The 18,232-nt window shown below is 46.9% G+C and overlaps 1 protein-coding gene across 6 annotated transcripts in view; it reads right to left on the bottom strand.

Moving 5' to 3' along the window:
* Nucleotides 1-18,232, bottom strand: part of LOC122560847 (syntaxin-binding protein 4) — a 136,150-nt gene that overhangs the window by 55,617 nt on the left and 62,301 nt on the right. For 5 of the 6 annotated variants that reach the window (XM_043712009.2, XM_087997664.1, XM_043712006.2 and 2 more), the window contains 2 exons: nucleotides 8,010-8,095; nucleotides 1,480-1,600 (listed from right to left, as the gene is read on the bottom strand). In XM_043712009.2, the coding sequence (XP_043567944.2) occupies nucleotides 1,480-1,600; nucleotides 8,010-8,095 (207 nt within the window). The remainder of the gene's footprint in view (nucleotides 1-1,479; nucleotides 1,601-8,009; nucleotides 8,096-18,232) is intronic. The other variant, XM_087997665.1, reaches the window with a different exon arrangement.

Below are 18,232 nucleotides of genomic sequence, written 5' to 3'. Positions count from 1 at the left end.
AGAGGGGGCAGTGAACTGGAGTTATATTATTGCTCCAGTTCACCCACAGAGCTGTTAGGGAGGGAGTTCTGGGATTCTGATCCAGTGAACACTGAAGGAATGCCGAAATATTTAAAAGCTAGGATGGTACACGACATGGAGAGGAACTTGCAGATGATGGTGTTCTGATGCATCTGTTGGAGTCATCGTCATACAACACAGAAACTCTTTGGTCCAAAGAGTCCATGTTGCCCATAATCCCAAGCTAAACTAGTCCCACCTGCCATCTCCTTGCCCATATCCCTCCAAACCTTTCCCATTCATGTGTCCATCCAAATGTCTTTTAAACCTACATGTATCCACATCCACCACTTCCTCTGGAAGTCCATTCCACACCTGAACCACTCTCTGTGCAAAAGACGTTCCCCTCATGTCTTTATTAAATCTCTCTCCTCTCACCATAAAAATGTGTCTTGAAATCCCCCACCCTAGGGAAACTTGTATTTATTGATGGAAGAGGTTGTGTGTTTGGATGGGTCAGGGACCCTTGGTGAGTTGTTGTGGTGTATCTTACAGATGGTGCACACTGCAGCTTCTGCATGTTGATGGCGGAGGGAGTGAATTTTTTAAGGTGGATTTTACTCAAAAACCCTTGAAGCTTTGGAGGTTTTAAATCCCTTTCAATGTTCAATACCGCAAGAGTTCCCACTTCAGGGAGTCAGTGCCTTTATTCAGCACACTGAGAGTTCAGGGGTGCAATAAGGATCAGATTCAGATCAACATTCAATCCATCTTGTCCTCAATAATCCACTTTCAATCCACAGCTCGGAAAGCAAGCCCTTAGCAGTTAGCCTTGGTGACGTTGGCAGCTCACCAGTAATTCAGTAACATGGAGCTGCCCTCACTGGACTCTGGTTTTGATGACTCAAATTCAATACACTGTGGAGCCACACGAGATTTGACCCTGTGTTGTGTGTGAAACAGCGGCAAGAGCAGAAAGGAGTCCATTCGCAAGTCAATTTGTACGCAAGTCAGAACACAACATAAGACAATCTAAAATAGCCGTTCGCAGGAAATGTGCATATTGTCAGATCTTTAAGATGACAGGGAGAAAGTGAGGACTGCAGATGCTGGAGATCAGAGTCAAAGAGTGTGGTGCTGGAAAAGCACAGACGGTCAGGCAGCATCTGAGGAGCCAGAGAGTCGACGTTTCGAGCATAGGCCCTTCATCAGGAATAGGATGGATTGACTCTCCTGCTGCTCGGATGCTGCCTGACCTGCTGTGCTTTTCCAGCGCCACACTCTTTAAAATGGCACCCTTGTATAAGATGTTATTCATAAGTCAGAGAATACCCCCCCCCACACTTAGGCCTTAATGCACAGGAAAAGATTAATGGTAACCAGTTCCCCCTTCTCTGTTAACATCAAAGAATGAGGTGAGAAAGTCATGAGGACTACTCAGATACATTGACAGAAATGGTAAAGGGTTGTTAGACATACTGTGTGTCAGAGCAAAGTAAACTCCCGGTATTTCCGTTGGTTGAGTTACAGGAACAAGCCGGACTTAACTGTTCCGAGCTCAGGGACGACGCTGAGGAACTCGATGATGATCTCTCTCGTCCTGTTCCAGGTGGAAAGGGGGAAGGGAACAAAAAGACAATTAACAAAACAGAAGGATTTTATATGTCACTGACACAGGCGGCATGGTGCCTCACAGCACCATGGACCCAGGTTCGATTCCACCCTTGGGTGACTTTCCGTGTGGAGCTTGCACATTTTCCACATGTCTACAGTTTCCTCCCACATTCCAAAGATGTGCAGGTTACGGTGGACTAGCCATGCTAAATTGCCTCATTGTGTCCAGGGAAGTGCAAGCTAGATGGGTTAGCCATGGGAAAATGAAGCGATGGGGTGGGGGGGGGGGGGGGAGGTCCAGGCATGCTGCTCTTTGGAGGGTCGCCATGGATGTGATGGGCTGAATAGCCTGCTTCCACACTGTAGGGACTCTATGACTCTCCATCACCAATGTAAAGAAACATAGAAAATAGGAGCAGCTCCATCATTCACTATGACAATGGCTGATCATCCATCTCAACATCATATTCCGGATTTCTCCCCAACGCCCTTGGTGACTTTAAAAATCTAAAAATGTGTCTCTTAATTTCTTGAAAGTATTCACCGACTTGGTCTTCTGTGGTAGGGAGTTTCACAGGTTCAGTAGTCTTTGAGTGAAAAAGACATTCCTGACCTCAGTCCTAAACGGTCTAGCCAATTCCCTGAGACTGTGTACCCTGGTTATGGACTTCTCACCCAGGAGAAGCATCTTCCCCACATCGCGTCTGTCCAGTTTTTTTTAGAATTTTATACATTGCAATTAAATCCCTTCTCATCGCTAGTGATTACGGCCCAGTCAGATTAATCTCTCCCCAGACTCTGAATCTCTGCTACACTCCCTCAGTGGCAAGTATATCCGTTCTTTAGCAGAGAGACCAAAACCTCACACAATACTCTGGGAGTGGTCTCATTAAGGCCCCGTATGACTGTAGTGAGGCCTCCCTATTTATTTAAACTCTCGCTGGCAGCAGAAAGCAGCACGCAAAAGAACATCAGAATTGCAGAAGGTGCCCATTCAGATCATAATGTCTGCATTGGCTCTTATTTAATCTAGCTGTATTATCTAGTGCCAATCTCCTGCCTTTTCCCCATATCCCTCACATCATCACTATGTAAAAGTCCATCCAATGCCCTCTTGGACAGAGCATTGTCAAAAGGGCTTGTCCATTTTCCTTTCACTCGATCCGTCTAATTCAGCCCTTACCACTTTCGAAGCTCGCTGGAAGACACTACACATACTTAACAGTTTCAAAGTGAACACTGATATCAACTACTGCATTCCCTGGAGCTGATGGAGCCCAAAGGCACTCAGTGATGGTAGCGATAGTGGAAAGGGGCTTTCCTCATGCTTTTTCACAGAGTCATTGGTTGCTTAAGGAAAGGCAGGAAAGGATAGGTAGAAAGGCAGGTTGTAAGAGGAATACCAAAGTTACAGAGAGTTATTGATAGGTTAAGTCAATGGGCAAAAAGTTGGAAAATGAAGTATAATGTGGGTAAATGTGAATTTATTCATTTTGGGAAGGGAGAACAAAAGAACAGGTGCAGCACGGTGGCTCAGTGGTTAGCACTGCTGCCTCAATGCCAGGGACTGGCTTCAAATTCAGCCTTGGGTGACTATCTGTGTGGAGTTCCCTCGTTCTCTCTGTGTCTGCATGGGCTTCCTCTGGGTGCTCTGGTTCCCTCCCACAATTTAATGATGTTAGGTGAAGAGGAAGCTCGATTATCGGATTATCTGAAAGAGATCTTGAGGTCCCGATAGAAACATTACATCAAAGATGTGTTTCCAACACTGATTGCGTCTTGTGATTAAAAGTGAACTCCGCTTCCCGAAATGCTGCCGAGAACAGTCCTGGACTGATGGGAGCCTAGGCACAGTCTCCAAATGACTGACCTCCCACCCCCCTCTCTCTGTCCCCCCACACTTTCCCTGGAGTTCTACACAAGGGTATACTGTAAACCCCCTTCCCCAGATAATCTCTCCAACATTGTCCTGTACAAGGCAGAGGTGGAACCTGTCAAAACGTTGCAGTAAAAGGGTGCGTGTGTGAGAGAGAGTGAGTGAGTGATTTGGAGACTCACCCACCCACCCCAAAGAGGCAGCAACAGCAGTCTTGTTGTTGGTGTCCAGTCTGGCTGCCCAAGAGAGGGGGCGGTGTTGGATGGGGTTGGGGGATGGGGTGGGGTGCGGGTGGGCGGGGGCTGGTGTCAGATGGGTTTGGGAGATGGGTGGGGGCAGACGGGGTTGGGGTGGGCAGTGATGAATGTGGTTGGGGGTGGATGGGGTTGGGGGTAGGTGGGGATGGATGGGGTTGAGGGTGGGTGGGGGTGGATGGGGTTGGGAGTGGGTGGGGGTGGATGGGTTTGAGGGTGGGTGGGGGTGGATGGGATAGGGAGTGGGTGGGGGTGGGTGGGGTGGATAGGTTTGAGGGTGGGTTGGGGTGGATGGGGTTGGGTGTGGGTGGGGGTGGATGGGATTGGGGGGTGGGTGGGGGTGGATGGTGTTGGGGGTGGGTGGGGGTGGATGGGGTTGGGGATGGGCAGGGGCGGACAGGGTTGGGGGGGTGGGGTGGATGGGGTTGAGGTGGGTAGGGGCGGATGGGGTTGGGGGCGAGTTGGGGGTCAATAGGGTTGGAAGTGGGTGAGGGTGGATGGGGTTGGGGTGGGTGGGTGGATGTAGTTTGGGGGTGGATGGGGTTCGGGGTGGATGGGGTTTGGGGGTGGATGTGGTTGGGGGTGGGTGGGGTGGATGGGATTTGGGGGTGGATGGGGTTCAGGGTGGGTGGGGTGGATGAGGTTGGGGATGGTGGGGGTGGATGGGGTTGGGGGCGGTGGGGATGGATGGGGTTGGGGGGTGGGGGCAGATGGCTTGGGGGGGAGCAGGGGCCCACGCGCTGTGTGCTGCTCTCTCGTCTCCTGAACGGGGAGCGGACTGAACAGAAAACGTCAAACCCCAGAGGAAAGGCAGTGAACCAATTAACCAAATAATCATATACCCGAACGATATAGTGCCCGCCAATCTCGTTTGGATAATCGAGGTTCCTCTGTATAGGTTATGTGCATGAATCATGGGTAAGTGTCGGGGAATGGGTTTGGGTGGGACACTCTTCGGAGGGTCAGTGTGGACTTGCTGGGCCGAAGGGCCTGTTTCCACACTGTAGGGATTCTAAAAACAATGCTGTTTCAATGGAGAAATAAATTAAAGGCAGAAAAAATGCAACACAAAAGTACTTTGGGATTGCTTGTGCATTAAACACAGAAAGTTTGCACACAGGGACACAGGTAATCAGGAAGGGTCATGGAATGTAGGCCCTTATTTCAAGCAAGTTGGAGTATAAGAGTAGGGAAGTCTTCCTGCGACTGTACAATGAGACCAAACCTGGAGTATGGTGAGCAGCTTTAGTCCCCTTATTTAAGGAAAGATATCATGTCATTGGAGACAGTTCAGAGAAGTTTCCCTAGGATGATTCCCAGTATGGCGTGATTGCCTCATGAGCAAAGGCTGAGCAGGTTTGAGATCCAACCCACTGGAGTTTAGAAGATTGAGAAATTATCTCATTGAAACATACATTTTTCTTAGGCAGGGTTAATGCTGAGATGATGTTCCCCTCATAGGAGAGTCGATGACCACGGGGCATAATCTCAAAATAAAGGGGCACCAATTTAAGACTGAGATAAAGAGACATTTCTTCTCTCAGAGGGTTGGGAGTCTTTGGAACTCCTTACCACAGAGAGCTGTGATGGCAGAGTCCTTGTGCATATTTAAGGCGGAGATAGATTCTTGATCAGTTGGGGAATCAAGAGTTATTGGGGAAAGGGGAGGAAAGACCAGGCTTGAGGGACAAATCGCCTACTCCTGTTCCTATTTTTGTTATGGCCGAATGCCTGGTGTGTAACAATTGGCAAACAGTAGATTGGCAACACACCCCAATATTGCAGCAGTGAAGGGTCTGAGGTGGTTTTGGAAAGATCAGTGGATCAGTGACAGCAGCAGATGGATGGCAGAGGAAATGACTGACTCCACGTCCCATCCGGCTGCACTGATGAGTCTGTCCTCTGTGGGCCCAATCCTGGGGTGAATACACCTCCTTTCCACTTTGGTCACCTCCTGGAAGCTTGTGGCATGATCTGCAGCCTAGACCATCAGGAACACCTGTCCAGTGAAATCCTTCAGTACATGCCGTCAGGTAGCAAGAACCAGCCACTCATAATCCCCCTCCTCCAGAAATCCCAGAACATCGGGAATGAAGCAGACACCCCAAAACCCCACCCCCGAAAACCGCTCCCCCCGATGACGGCTGACTGTGGAGTTTGGGGATTGAAAAAGGTGGCAGTCCTGAGTTTAGAGGGGAGACACTCTGGGTATTTTTGTATTTGGGTGCCTTGAATTCTGCTGCAAGAGAAGTTTCCAATATTTATTGAAGTGTATGTTATGCGATGGTCTTCTGCAGGGCAAAGGTGAGGACTGCAGATGCTGGAGATCAGAGTTTAGACTAGAGTGGTGCTGGAAAAGCACAGCAGGTCAGGTAGCATCCGAGGAGCAGGAAAATCGACGTTTCAGGCAAAAGCCCTTCATTGGGAATGGGGTTGGGGGTGGTTGGGGGCGGATGGGGTTGGGGTTGGGTGGGGGTGGATGCGGTTGGGGGTGGGTGGGGTGGATGGGGTTGGGGGCGTGTGGGGATCAATGGGATTAGGGGTGGGTGGGGGTGGATGGGGTTGGGGCGTGTGGGGGTGGGTGGGATTGGGGGCGAGTTGGGGTGGATGGGGTTGGGGTGGGTGGGGGTGGATGGGGTTGGGGGTGGGTGGGGGTGGGTAGGGTTGGGGTTAGGTGGGGGCGGATAGGGTTGGGGGCGAGTTGGGGTGGATGGGGTTGGGGTGGGTGGGGGTGGGTGCGGGTGGATGGGGTTGGGGGTGGATGGGGTTTGGGGGTGGATGGGGTTGGGAGCATGTGGGGATGGGTGGGTTTGGGAGTGGGTGGGGATGGATGGGGTTGGGGGTTGGGTGGGGCGGATGGGGCTGGGGTCACGTGGGGGTGGATGGGGTTGGAGGTGGCTGGGGGTGGCTGGGGTTGGGGACGTGTGGGGGTGGGTGGGGGTGGATGGGGTTGGAGGTGGGTGGACGTGGGTGGGGTTGGGAGTGGGTGGGGTTGGGGGGCGTGTGGGGATGGATGGGGTTGGGGGTAGGTGGGGGTGGATGGAGCTGGATGGGGTTAGGGGCGTGTGGGGGTGAGTGGGGGGGATGGGGTTGGGGGTGGGTGGGTGTGAGTGGGGGTGGATGGGTTGGGGTGGATGGGGTTCAGGGTGGGTGTGGTGGATGGGGTTGGGGTTGGTGGGGGTGAATGGGGTTGGGGGTGGGTGGGGGTGGATGCGGTTGGGGGTGGGTGGGGTGGATGGGGTTTGGGGGTGGATGGGGTTCAGGGTGGGTGGGGGCAGATGGCTTGGGGGAGGGGAGCAGGGGCCCGCGCGCTGTGTGCTGCTCTCACGTCTCCTGAACGGGGAGCGGACTGAACAGAAAACTCCAAACCCCAGAGGAAAGGCAGTGAACCAATTAACCAAATAATCATATACCCGAACGATATAGTGCCCGCCAATCTCGTTTGGATAATCGAGGCTCCTCTGTATAAGTTATGTGCATGAATCATGGGTAAATGCCGGGGAATGGGTTTGGGTGGGACATTCTTCGGAGGTTCAGTGTGGACTTGCTGGGCCGAAGGGCCTGTTTCCACACTGTAGGGATTCTAAAAACAGAATGTTGTTTCAATGGAGAAATAAATTAAAGGCAGAAAAAATGAAACACAAAAGTACTTTGGGATTGCTTGTGCATTAAACACAGAAAATTAGCACACAGGGACAGCAGGTAATCAGGAAGGGTCATGGAATGTGGGCCCTTATTTCAAGGGAGTTGGAGTAAGAGTAGGGAAGTCTTCCTGCGACTGTACAAGGTGCTGGGGAGACCATGCCTGGAGTACGGTGAGCAGCTTTAGTCCCCTTATTTAAGGAAAGATATCATGCCATAGGAGGCAGTTCAGAGAATATTCCCTAGGATGATTCCCAAGGCCAAACTATTACATGATTTCAAGAAGAAGTTAGACACAGAACTTGGGAGAAAAGGGATCAGAGGATGTGGGGGAATTGTGGGAACAGGGAATTCAGTTGGATGATCAGCTATAATTGAGGGGCCGAATGGCCTTTCCCTACTCCAGATTTTATGTTTCTGGTTAAAGCAGCTATTTCAGAACACAGGAAGTGTTACTGCAGCAATGCCTCAGCCAACGCACAGACCTTTAGCAGTCGGAATGTGTTTAAACTGGCTCACAGTGAGTACAATACCATCAATAAAGCTTCTCCATAAAATGGATTTCACTGAATGAAGATCTTTGGGAATACTTTGCATCAGCCCAAAAAGAAAGTGAGACTTACCTGATCCTTGTGGAGTGGGTGAATTCCTTGCAGATCCTGTACTCCCCCTGGATCCATAGTTTGCTAATAATTCCAAAAATTCTCTCCTGCTCAGAATGAAAAAGGAGTCTGATTATCAAGAATAATATTTAGGGAATGCAAAGACAATTCCGACCAAGGCAATTGAAATGCAATTTTCGGATTGATTTCCATCCACTGCTTCAGGGCTGGTTTTAGCTGCTGATCATTGGTGGGACTCTTGGCTCAGAGTCAGGAGACAGCAGGTTCAATTCCTGCTCTGGGATCAAGGCAGACCATCTCAGTCTACACTGTCAGTGCTCTCTGTCATATGAAATGTTAAACAGAGGCCTCAGCAATGTGGAAAATATCCCTCAAAAGTGGAGACACGTTAGTGACATCCTCAAAATGCCTTTGTGAAGAGATCAAACTCCCAACCTGACTCATGGGAGTGATCAGTCAAAATAGAGAAGATTCATTACAGGAACAATGTGTACACTAAGGTAAAAATCACACAACACCAGGATATGGCCCTATGGGTTTATTTGGAAGCACTAGCTTTTGGAGCGTTGCTTCTTCTTGAAGGAGCTGCACTCCGAAAGCTAGTGCTTCCAAATAAACCTGTTGGACTATAACCGGTGTTGTGTGATTTTTAACTTTGTCCACCCCAGTCCAACACTGGCACCTCCACATTATGTGTAAACTGTTCACTTATTGGACAGGTGAGCTTTTTTGGAGGTGTATGCGCTCCCCCCAACCTCAGGACTTCCCCTCTGTGTGTTTCTGATTAAGTCTCTCTTTGTGTTTGGTACCTTGCTAGGTGAATCTTCATATAGGAAGACAGATAGACCATTCTGCCCATTGAGCACGGCTCACCATTCGATGTGATCATGGTTGATTGAACATTTGAAGACCTCCTATCCCCATAACCCTGAACACCAGGATGATCAGAAATCTATCGATCTCTACAATAAACATAATCAGAGCATATTTGTAAGGTAAAAGGACAAAGATTTTAAAAAGGCCATGAGGGGCAATTTTTTTTTAAAAAGAGAGTAGTTCATGTGTGGAATGAACTTCCAGAGGAAGTGGTGGATGTGGGTACAGTTACAATGTTTAAAAGACATTTGAGTAAGTACGTGAATAGAAAAGGTTTTGGTCAGGAACAGGCAGGTGAGACTAGTTTAATTTGGAATTATGGTCAGCATAGACTGGTTATAGAGTCAGAGAGTCATAGAGATGTACAGCACGGAAACAGATCCTTCGGTCCAACCTGTCCATGCTGGCCAGATATCCCAACCCAATCTAGTCCCACCTGCCAGCACCTGGACCATATCCCTCCAAACCCTTCCTATTCATAAACCCATCCAAAGGCCTCTTAAATGCTGTAATTGTACCAGCCTCCACCACATCCTCTGGCAGCTCATTCCATACATGTACTACCCTCTGTGTGAAAACGTTGTCCCTTAGGTCTCTTTTATATCTTTTCCCTCTCACCCTAAACCTATGCCCTCTAGTTCTGGACTCCCCGACCCCAGGGAAAAGACTTTGTCTATTCATCCTATCCATGCCCCTCATAATTTTCTAAACCTCAGCCTCCGATGCTCCAGGGAAAACAGCCCCAGCCTGTTCAGCCTCTCCCTGTAGCGCAGATCCTCCAACCCTGGCATCATCTTTGTAAATCTTTTCTGAACCCTTTCAAGTTTCACAACATCTTTCCGATAGGAAGGAGACATAAATTGCACACAATATTCCAACAGTGGCCTAACCAATGTCCTGTCCAGCTGCAACATGACCTCCCAACTCCTGTACTCCCTTTGGTTGGACCAAAGGGTCTGTTTCCTTGCTGTATGACTCTATGACTGAGCTTTCAGAGCCCTCTGAGGTACAGAATTTCAAATGGTGACAAATATCTAATGAACAGCTAAGAATAAGGTCATTCCAAAGTAAGAGGGTATTTGGTTAATAAAAGTATTATGCTAAGCGAAGTGGAATTATTACTTTAATTTGTAAAAATTGGCAGTCAGCAATCATCATCAGGTAAATGGTATCAGCAAACTTATGGTTTGGAATAAGGAACCAGACACATGGCTTGATCCAATGTGAAATCTTGTTTCTTACAAATAAATGCTTTGTTAAAGGCATAGAGTCATAGAGTAAAAGAAAATTGCCCCTTGTGTCTTTTTGAAATCTCACTCCTCTAATCTTAAAAATGTGCCCCCTAGTCTTGAAATCCCCCACCCTGGTGTAAAGTCACCTACCGTCAACCATATCTATGCCTCTCATGATTTTGTAAACCTTCACAACCTCTTACACTCTAGTGAAAAAAGTTCCAGCCTATCCAGCCTTCCTTTGTAATTCAAACTCTCCATACCCGGCAACATCCTGGTAAATCTCTTCTGAACCTCATGAAGCCTTTTAAATTAACCTGATCGTGACCTTAAAAGGGCTGGTACAAACTGAGATTCTTACTGATCCTTAAGGTTGATTCTAGTCTTTGTTCTGTACCAATGCTGTGTGATCAAAGATTAAGGAGATTTCTGCCCTTTCGTAAGTGGAGCAACTTATCTGCACCACTTTTAAAAATGGGTTCTATTTTTAAACTTCATCTACTAATGCTCTACTTTTAACAATGGCCACAGGGATTTAGGATCTGAAGGACAGGATAACTATAATCAGAGAAATACATTATTGCTTCTGACCAGGGTCAAACTAGATTTGGCATGGTCCTTATCTCATTCAATTTGATTTCCGCAGAAGAACTGAATGAATGCATTAACCCAACAGCAGTTCAGATGGTTGATGTAAGTGAAGGCAGTTATTAAAGGAAACAGGGGAAAGTTGGCCCATTATGATTGGGAGAATAGATTAAAATGTACGGAGTGGAGAGAGCTGTTGTTGCGCAGTGGTAGTGTCCCTATCACAGAGCCAGGAGACCTGGTTTCACACCTGCTCCAGAGATGTGTGGTAACAGATTTATAGAAGCTAGACTTTATAGAGTGGAAGCAGGCCATTCTGCCTATCAAGTCCACACTGACCCTCCAAATAGCATCCCACCCAGACACTCACTGTAACCCTGCATTTCCCATGGCTAATCCACCTAGCCGACACATCCCTGGACACTATGGGGCAATTTAGCATGGCCAATCCACCCTAACCTGCACATCTTTCGATCGTAGGAGGAAACCGGAGCACCCAGAGGAAACCCACGCAGATACAGGAAAAATGTGCAAACTCCACACAGTCAGGTCACCTGAGGCTGGAATCGAACCCGGGTCCCTGGCACTGTGAGGCAGCAGGGCTAACCACCCTGGTTAGGAAAATATTTAAAAGGTACAGATGCTGTTGATTATTTTGTTTTAAAGTAAACAAAGTTTTCAATAAAACACACTCTATAGAGAAACAATGACACTGGAAAAGTGATAGTCAGAGACTGACTAAGAAAGCTAACATTAGGATCAAATTCAAAGAAGAGGCTAATTATATCAGGAAGAATAGTCGCAAGCCTGAGAATTATAAATATTTAAGACATCAGTACGTGAGAATCAGAAATCCTACTGATTTCCCACCATTCCCGCAGTGAGTAATCCCACTGTTCTCCACTGTCACCCCACTGTGACCCCACAGTAAATAACCCACTGTTATAGTGAATGACTCCCCATCCCCCAGTGTTCTCCCATAGTGAGTTACCCCACAGTAAATGATCCCATTGTTTTCCACTGTGACCCTAACCATTCTAACTCCAATGAAGTTCCACAGCAACTATTGTTTCGGGGAGCCCCCAATTTACAATTCTAAAAATAAGGCTGCAGACAAAGTGGATGATCTTCCAAAAATCCTGTAGATTCTAGAACAGTTCCAGCACCTGAAAGAGAGAAAATATAATACCAATATTCCATAAAGGAAGGAGAGGGGAAATACAGGGAAATACAGCAAAGTTAGCAGACTTGAATCCATTTTAAGGAGGTGTGGACACTAGAAAAAAAAGATGGGACCTTAGCTTCCCTGAAGTTTTGGAGCACAGAGACGGTCCTGTGTAACCTGTGGCCCGAGCACTGGCTGTCTAGATGAGTACCATGACCTTAGATCAATCTCCTTCCCCATACCCTTCACATTGGTTCTATTTAAATAACTATCCAATGTTCTCTTGAATGCATCAATTGTACCTGCCTCCTCACTCCAAGCAGTGCATTCCATACCATGGGAGCTCACTTCATGTTTACTTCTTTTGCAAAGCACTTTTGAATCAGTGCCTTTTCGTTCTTGATCCTTTTACAAATGGGAATAGTTTCTCCCAATCTATCTCATCCATGATTTTGAAAGCACTGGTCAAATCTGCTCTTAACAGCCTTCTCTCCAAGAAGAATGGTCCCAGCCTCTCCAATCTATCCTCAGAACTGAAGTTTCTCATCCCTGCAACCATTCTTGTACATTTTGCGTGGCATGGTATCTCAATGGTTAGCACTGCTGCCTCGTAGCGCCAGGGACCTGGGTTCAAATCTAACCTTACGCAACTGTCTGTGTGGAGTTTGCACATTCTCCTCATGCCTGTGTGGGTTTCCTCCAGGTGCTCCAGTTTCCTCTCACAGTCCAAAGATGTGCAGGTTAGGGTGGATTGGCTGTGCTAAATTACCCACTGTTTCTAGGGATGTGCAGGTTAGGTGGGTCAGCCATGGGAAATGCGGGGTCACAGGGATGGGGTGGTTCTGCGTGGGATGCTCCTCGTAGGGTCAGCGTGGACTTGGTGGGCTGAATGGTCAGCCTTCACACTGTAGGGGTTCTATGATTATCTCTTCTGCATCATCTCCAATATGTTCCCATCCTGTCCTTAGTGTGGTGCCTGGATCTGTACACAATGCTGCAGCTGATGTCTAACAGGTGTCTTGTACCAGTTCAACATCACCTCCTTACTCTTGCTTAATGTTTCATCTGAGAGGCATTCCCTTCAACTACAAAAGGTTGTTCTTTTGAGATTAGATTTGTTTCTTGCTAGCCTAGGCTCATGTGGTAATCAACATTTATCAGTCAACCAACACCGATTACACAGATGATGTTGCCTTTTGTTTTTATTGTTTCCTGCGGGAGCACAAATTATTGGTCTTGTTTCCTGATGTTGGCTGTAAGGTTTGGCTCATCCTGAAAGGTGATATAAAAATGCAAGTCTGTCTTCATTGTGGCATTCTTTTTTCTCCTTAGTTTAAACAACACAGGCGATTACATCTCTGCGTAAGGGATTTCATTTTAAACTGGAATGTATGAAGGTGCAAATCTTTTCCCTCATCCAATACAGAGACTACCCTGAACCATCTTGGCGTGTGAACTGCGTCTGCAGTGTAGACTGAGATACAATTGGTTCTATCCAGGCGATGCATTTGTTAAGCATGTCTCCTGAATATTTAACCCTCTGAAAGCCAACTTTGTCTGCGATTTTGGATACAGAGTGCCAGCCGCACAATAGACAATAGACAATAGGTGCAGGAGTAGGCCATTCTGTCCTTCGAGCCTGCACCACCATTCATTATGATCATGGCTGATCATCCTCAATCAGTATCCTGTTCCTGCCTTATTTCCATAACCCTTGATTCCACTATCCTTGAGAGCTCTATCTAATTCTTTCTTAAATGAACCCAGAGACTGGGCCTCCACTGCCTTCTGGGGCAGAGCATTCCACACACCCACCACTCTCTGGGTGAAGAAGTTTCTCCTCATCTCTGTCCTAAATGGCCTACTGCTTATTTTTAAACTGTGTCCTCTGATTCGGGACTCACCCATCAGCGGAAACATGTTTTCTGCCTCCAGAATGTCCAATCCTTTAATAATCTTATATGTCTCAATCAGATCCCCTCTCAGTCTTCTAAACTCAAGGGTATACAAGCCCAGTCGCTCCAATCTTTCAACATAAGATAGTCCCGCCATTCCAGGAATTGAGCTCGTGAACACGCACTGCACTCCCTCAATAGCCAGAATCAATAGCACTGTCGCTTTTGTGGCCTGGGGTGGGAGCAGGTGGGGAGGGGGGGAGGAACAGTTTTCCACGTTTATGTTGACTGCTTTAGGTTGCAGTCTCTCTTCGGGGCGGCTTCAAAACTTCCAGCAGCTCTTCAGCCTTGCGCCTCTGAGTTATGGAAATGCCATGCAGAGAGGTGGGGGGGACAGGTGTATCAGAGGGACATTAACAGGTCCACATTAGCATTGGGCCACAGTGGGAAGTCATTGTGACTGCCTGCCTCTCCAGCATCGTTACATCCACACTGGGGTGTCCATTGAGACTTAGAATTCCTATAGTGTGGAAACACGTCATTTGGCCCAACAAGTCCACACTGACCCCCCAAAGAGTAACCCACCCAGACCCATTTCCCTACCTTATAACACTCCATTTACTCCTGACTAATGCACCTGACCTACACATCCCTGAACACTATGGGCAGTTTAGCATGGCCAATTTACCTAACCTGCACATCTTTGGATTGTGGGAGGAAACCCACGCAGACACGGGGAGAATGTGCAAGCTCCACACAGACAGTCACCTGAGGCTGGAATTGAACCCGGTTCCTGGCACTGGGAGGCAGCAGTGCTAACCATTGAGCAACCATGCCACCCAAGAATGCAGTGTCCACCACCATGATACAGATCTGTAGAAACCAATATGATCCACAGGGGGGCCTTTGCCCCAGAAAATGGATATCTGTTGACTAATACTTGAAGCAAATACTTCTAACATTAATAGAAGCTTATCATTCCATCACTGCTTCAATAAGAATGAGAGACTTAACGACGACGTAACAGACCATCAGAGATTAATTAAATTAGAACATATTTTGAAGTTGTTATACTCTCAGATTTAAAAGCAGATTCAGCTATGGTTACACACATGGAAAGTACTGGAGAAGCTCAGCAGGTCTCGCTGGGGTGAAACACGGTGTTGACATTTTGAGTCCAGTGATCATTTGTCACTGGACTCAAAACGTTATCTCGTTTTTTTTTCCCCGTTCTGCAGATAATGCCAGATCTCCTGAGTTTCTTCAGCAATTTTGGTTTATGTTTCAGATTTCCAAAAACCTTGGTTCTTCGCTTTCACTTCAGCCGTAGGTACACTGTGCATGTTACACTTCCTGTGGACACAAAACTGCCCCACAGAAAAATCAAATGTGCAGCGTTTTGGTTTGACTTATTGTCACATGCGCCTCTGGATTTAAAAATCTCAAAAGGTGTAGGATTTTCTGCAATAATTATTCAGGTTTCAAAAGGAAGCATTGATGACACCAAAATTGGGCCAATGCACCATGGTGTGGCAGATGGAGTTTAATTTAGATAAAGGTGAGATGTTGCATTTAGTTAAGACAAACCAGGGTAGAACTTACACAGTTAAAAGTAGGGCCTTGGGGAGTGTTGTCAAACAGAGAGACCTAGGATTACATAGTTCATTGAAAGAGACATCACAAGTAGACAGAGTGGTAGAGAAGGTGTTTAGCATGCTTGCTCAGACCATTGAGTATTGGAATTGGGATATTATGTTGTGGTTTTACAGGATGTCTATGAGGCCATTTTTGGAGGATGGTGTACAGTTTTGGTCACCCTGCTATAGGAAAGATGTTATTAACTTGGAGAGGACTCAGAAAAGATTTACAAGATGTAACCGGGGCTGGAGGGTTTAAGTTATAAAGAAAGGCTGGGAGTTTTTCCATTGGTGTAGGGTAACCTTATAGAGGTTTATAAAATCACAAGGGGCAATGATAAGGTGAATAACAAAGGTCTTTTTTCCCAGGGTAGGGAATCCAAAATTAGAGGCTATAGGTTTAAGGTGGGAGGAGGAAGATTTAAAAGGCACCTGAGGTACAACTTTTTCAGATAGAGTGTGGTTTGTATGTGGAATGAACTGCCAGAGGAAATGGTAGATGTGGGTACTGTTACAACATTTAAAGAACATGTACATGCAAAGGAAAGGTTTCGAGGGATATGGGCCAAATGTCGAGAAATGGGATTAGTTTAGTTGAGGAAACTTGGTCAACATGGACGAGTAGGACCGAAGGGCCTGTCTCTGTGATGTGTGGCTCTAAAATGACTTTGTTTAATAGATTTCCATTCTTCTCTCAAGTTTTCGTTAACTGTTTGATTTTGTTCCTGCCACAGTTTCTGATAGTCAGCCCATTGTTTTTAAAAGTGAAGAAGGGATAATGATAGGGCTCGAGTGGCACAGTGGTAGTGTCCCTAACTCTGAGGCAGAAGGTCTGGGTTCAAGTACCAGCTGCTACAGGGGTGTGTAATCAACGGGAAAATATCTACAGGCCATAAAACTCCTTCTACCAGAGCAGTCAGCTGACAGCTCGAACATGATTGGTAGCTTTCCCAAACTTAAACCAGAAAGTTGGGACTTCAAGTCCCACACGTGCTGAGTGAGCCCAGAGGCTTGGACAGACAAATCCAGTGCAGTAGCTTCCTTGTTGGGGGGACCCACCTATTAAACTCAAGTCTAGTGTGCTCTTTCAGAGGTTTGTAAACGAGTGATAATGCTGTGATGGTATTTTCGCTGTATTGTTAATCCAGAGACCTAGACAATATGCTGAGGGCCTGGGTCCAAGTCCATTCTAATGATAACCATGAAACCATTGTCGGTGGTCAGGAAAGCCCACTTGGTTCACTCATGTCCTTTAGGGAAGGAAACTGCCATCCTTACCTGCTCTGGTCTCCATGTGACTCCAGACCCACAGCAATGTGGTTGATATCGAACTGCCCTCTGGTGTATTAGAGATAGGCAATAAATGCTGGCCTAGCCAGCAACTCCCTCATCTCATGAGTGAAAAAGAATCCCACAGGTGAATTTGTGGAAGAGTGAGGAAGAAAGTCAGAACAGCAGCTAAACCAAGAGCAACGCTGGCAGAATTCGAAAAGACTGACAAATGTAAAGTCAGCAGAAAGCTGGTTAGTTGGCAATGGGTGAGCTGGTTGTCTCTACTTTAAAACTGCATTAAAGATATGATTTGGAGATGCCGGTGTTGGACTGGGGTGTACAAAGTTAAAAATCACACAACATCAGGTTATAGTCCAACAGGTTTAATTGGAAGCACACTAGCTTTCGGAGCGACGCTCCTTCATCAGGAGATCACAGAGAGTTAGGCAGGAATTTAAAAATGAGGTCCAAGAGAGTAGTAATATCTGGATTACTCCCAGAGCAGGTGAGGGCAAGAATTGAAGGATAGAGTAGATGAATGCATGGCTGAGGAGCTGGTGTACAGGAGAAGAATTCACATTTTTGGTTCATTGGAAGCTGTTTTGGGGTAGAAGTGACCTGTACAAGAAGGACGGATTGCTCCTAAATTGGAAGGGGACTAATATACTGGCAGGGAAATTTGCTAGAGCAGGTGACTGAGGTGTCAGTGGGGGAGCACTCTGGGGCCGGTGACCATAATTCTATTAGTTTTAAAATAGTGATTGAAAAGGATAGACCAGATCGAAAAGTTGAAGTTCTAGATTCGAGGAAGGCCAATTTTGACGGTATTAAGCAAGAACTTTCAAAGACTGATTGGGGGCAGATGTTCGCAGGTAAAGGGATGGCTGGAAAATGGGAGGCCTTCAGAAATGAGATAACAAGAGTCCAGAGAAGGTATATTCCTGTCAGGGTGAAAGGGAAGGCTGGTAGGTATAGGGAATGCTGGATGACTAAAGACATTGAGGGTTTGGTTAAGAAAAAGAAGGAAGTATATGTCAGGTATAGGCAGGATAGATCGAGTGAATCCTTAGAAGTGTATAAAGTATGAATATACTTAAAAGGGAAATCAAGAGGGCAAAAAGGGGACATGAGATAGCTTTGGCAAATAGAATTAAGGAGAATCCAAAGGGTCTTTATAAATACATTAAGGAGAAAAGTGTAACGAGGGAGAGAATAGGGCCCCTCAAAGATCAGCAAGGCAGCCTCTGTGTGGAGCCGCAGGAGATGGGGCAGATACTAAATCAGTATTTTGCATCAATATTTACTGTGGAAAAGGACATGGAAGATATAGAATGAAGGGAAATAGATGATGACATCTTGAAAAATGTCCAGATTACAGAGGAGGAAGTGCTGGATGTCTTGAAATGCATAAAAGTGGATAAATCCCCAGGACCTGATCAGGTGTACCCTAGAACTCTGTGGGAAGCTAGGGAAGTGATTGCTGGGCCTCTTGCTGAGATATTTGTATCGTCGATAGTCACAGGTGAGGTGCCGGAAGACTGGAGGTTGGCTAACGTGG

Source organism: Chiloscyllium plagiosum, unplaced genomic scaffold (genome assembly GCF_037043375.1).
Source record: "Chiloscyllium plagiosum isolate Xiang-an unplaced genomic scaffold, Cpla_swu_hap1 HiC_scaffold_20, whole genome shotgun sequence".
In the NCBI taxonomy this organism is placed as follows: Eukaryota; Metazoa; Chordata; class Chondrichthyes; order Orectolobiformes; family Hemiscylliidae; genus Chiloscyllium; species Chiloscyllium plagiosum.
The sequence above is the reverse complement of the archived record's forward strand: the minus strand, read 5'-3'. Positions and strand labels throughout refer to the sequence as shown.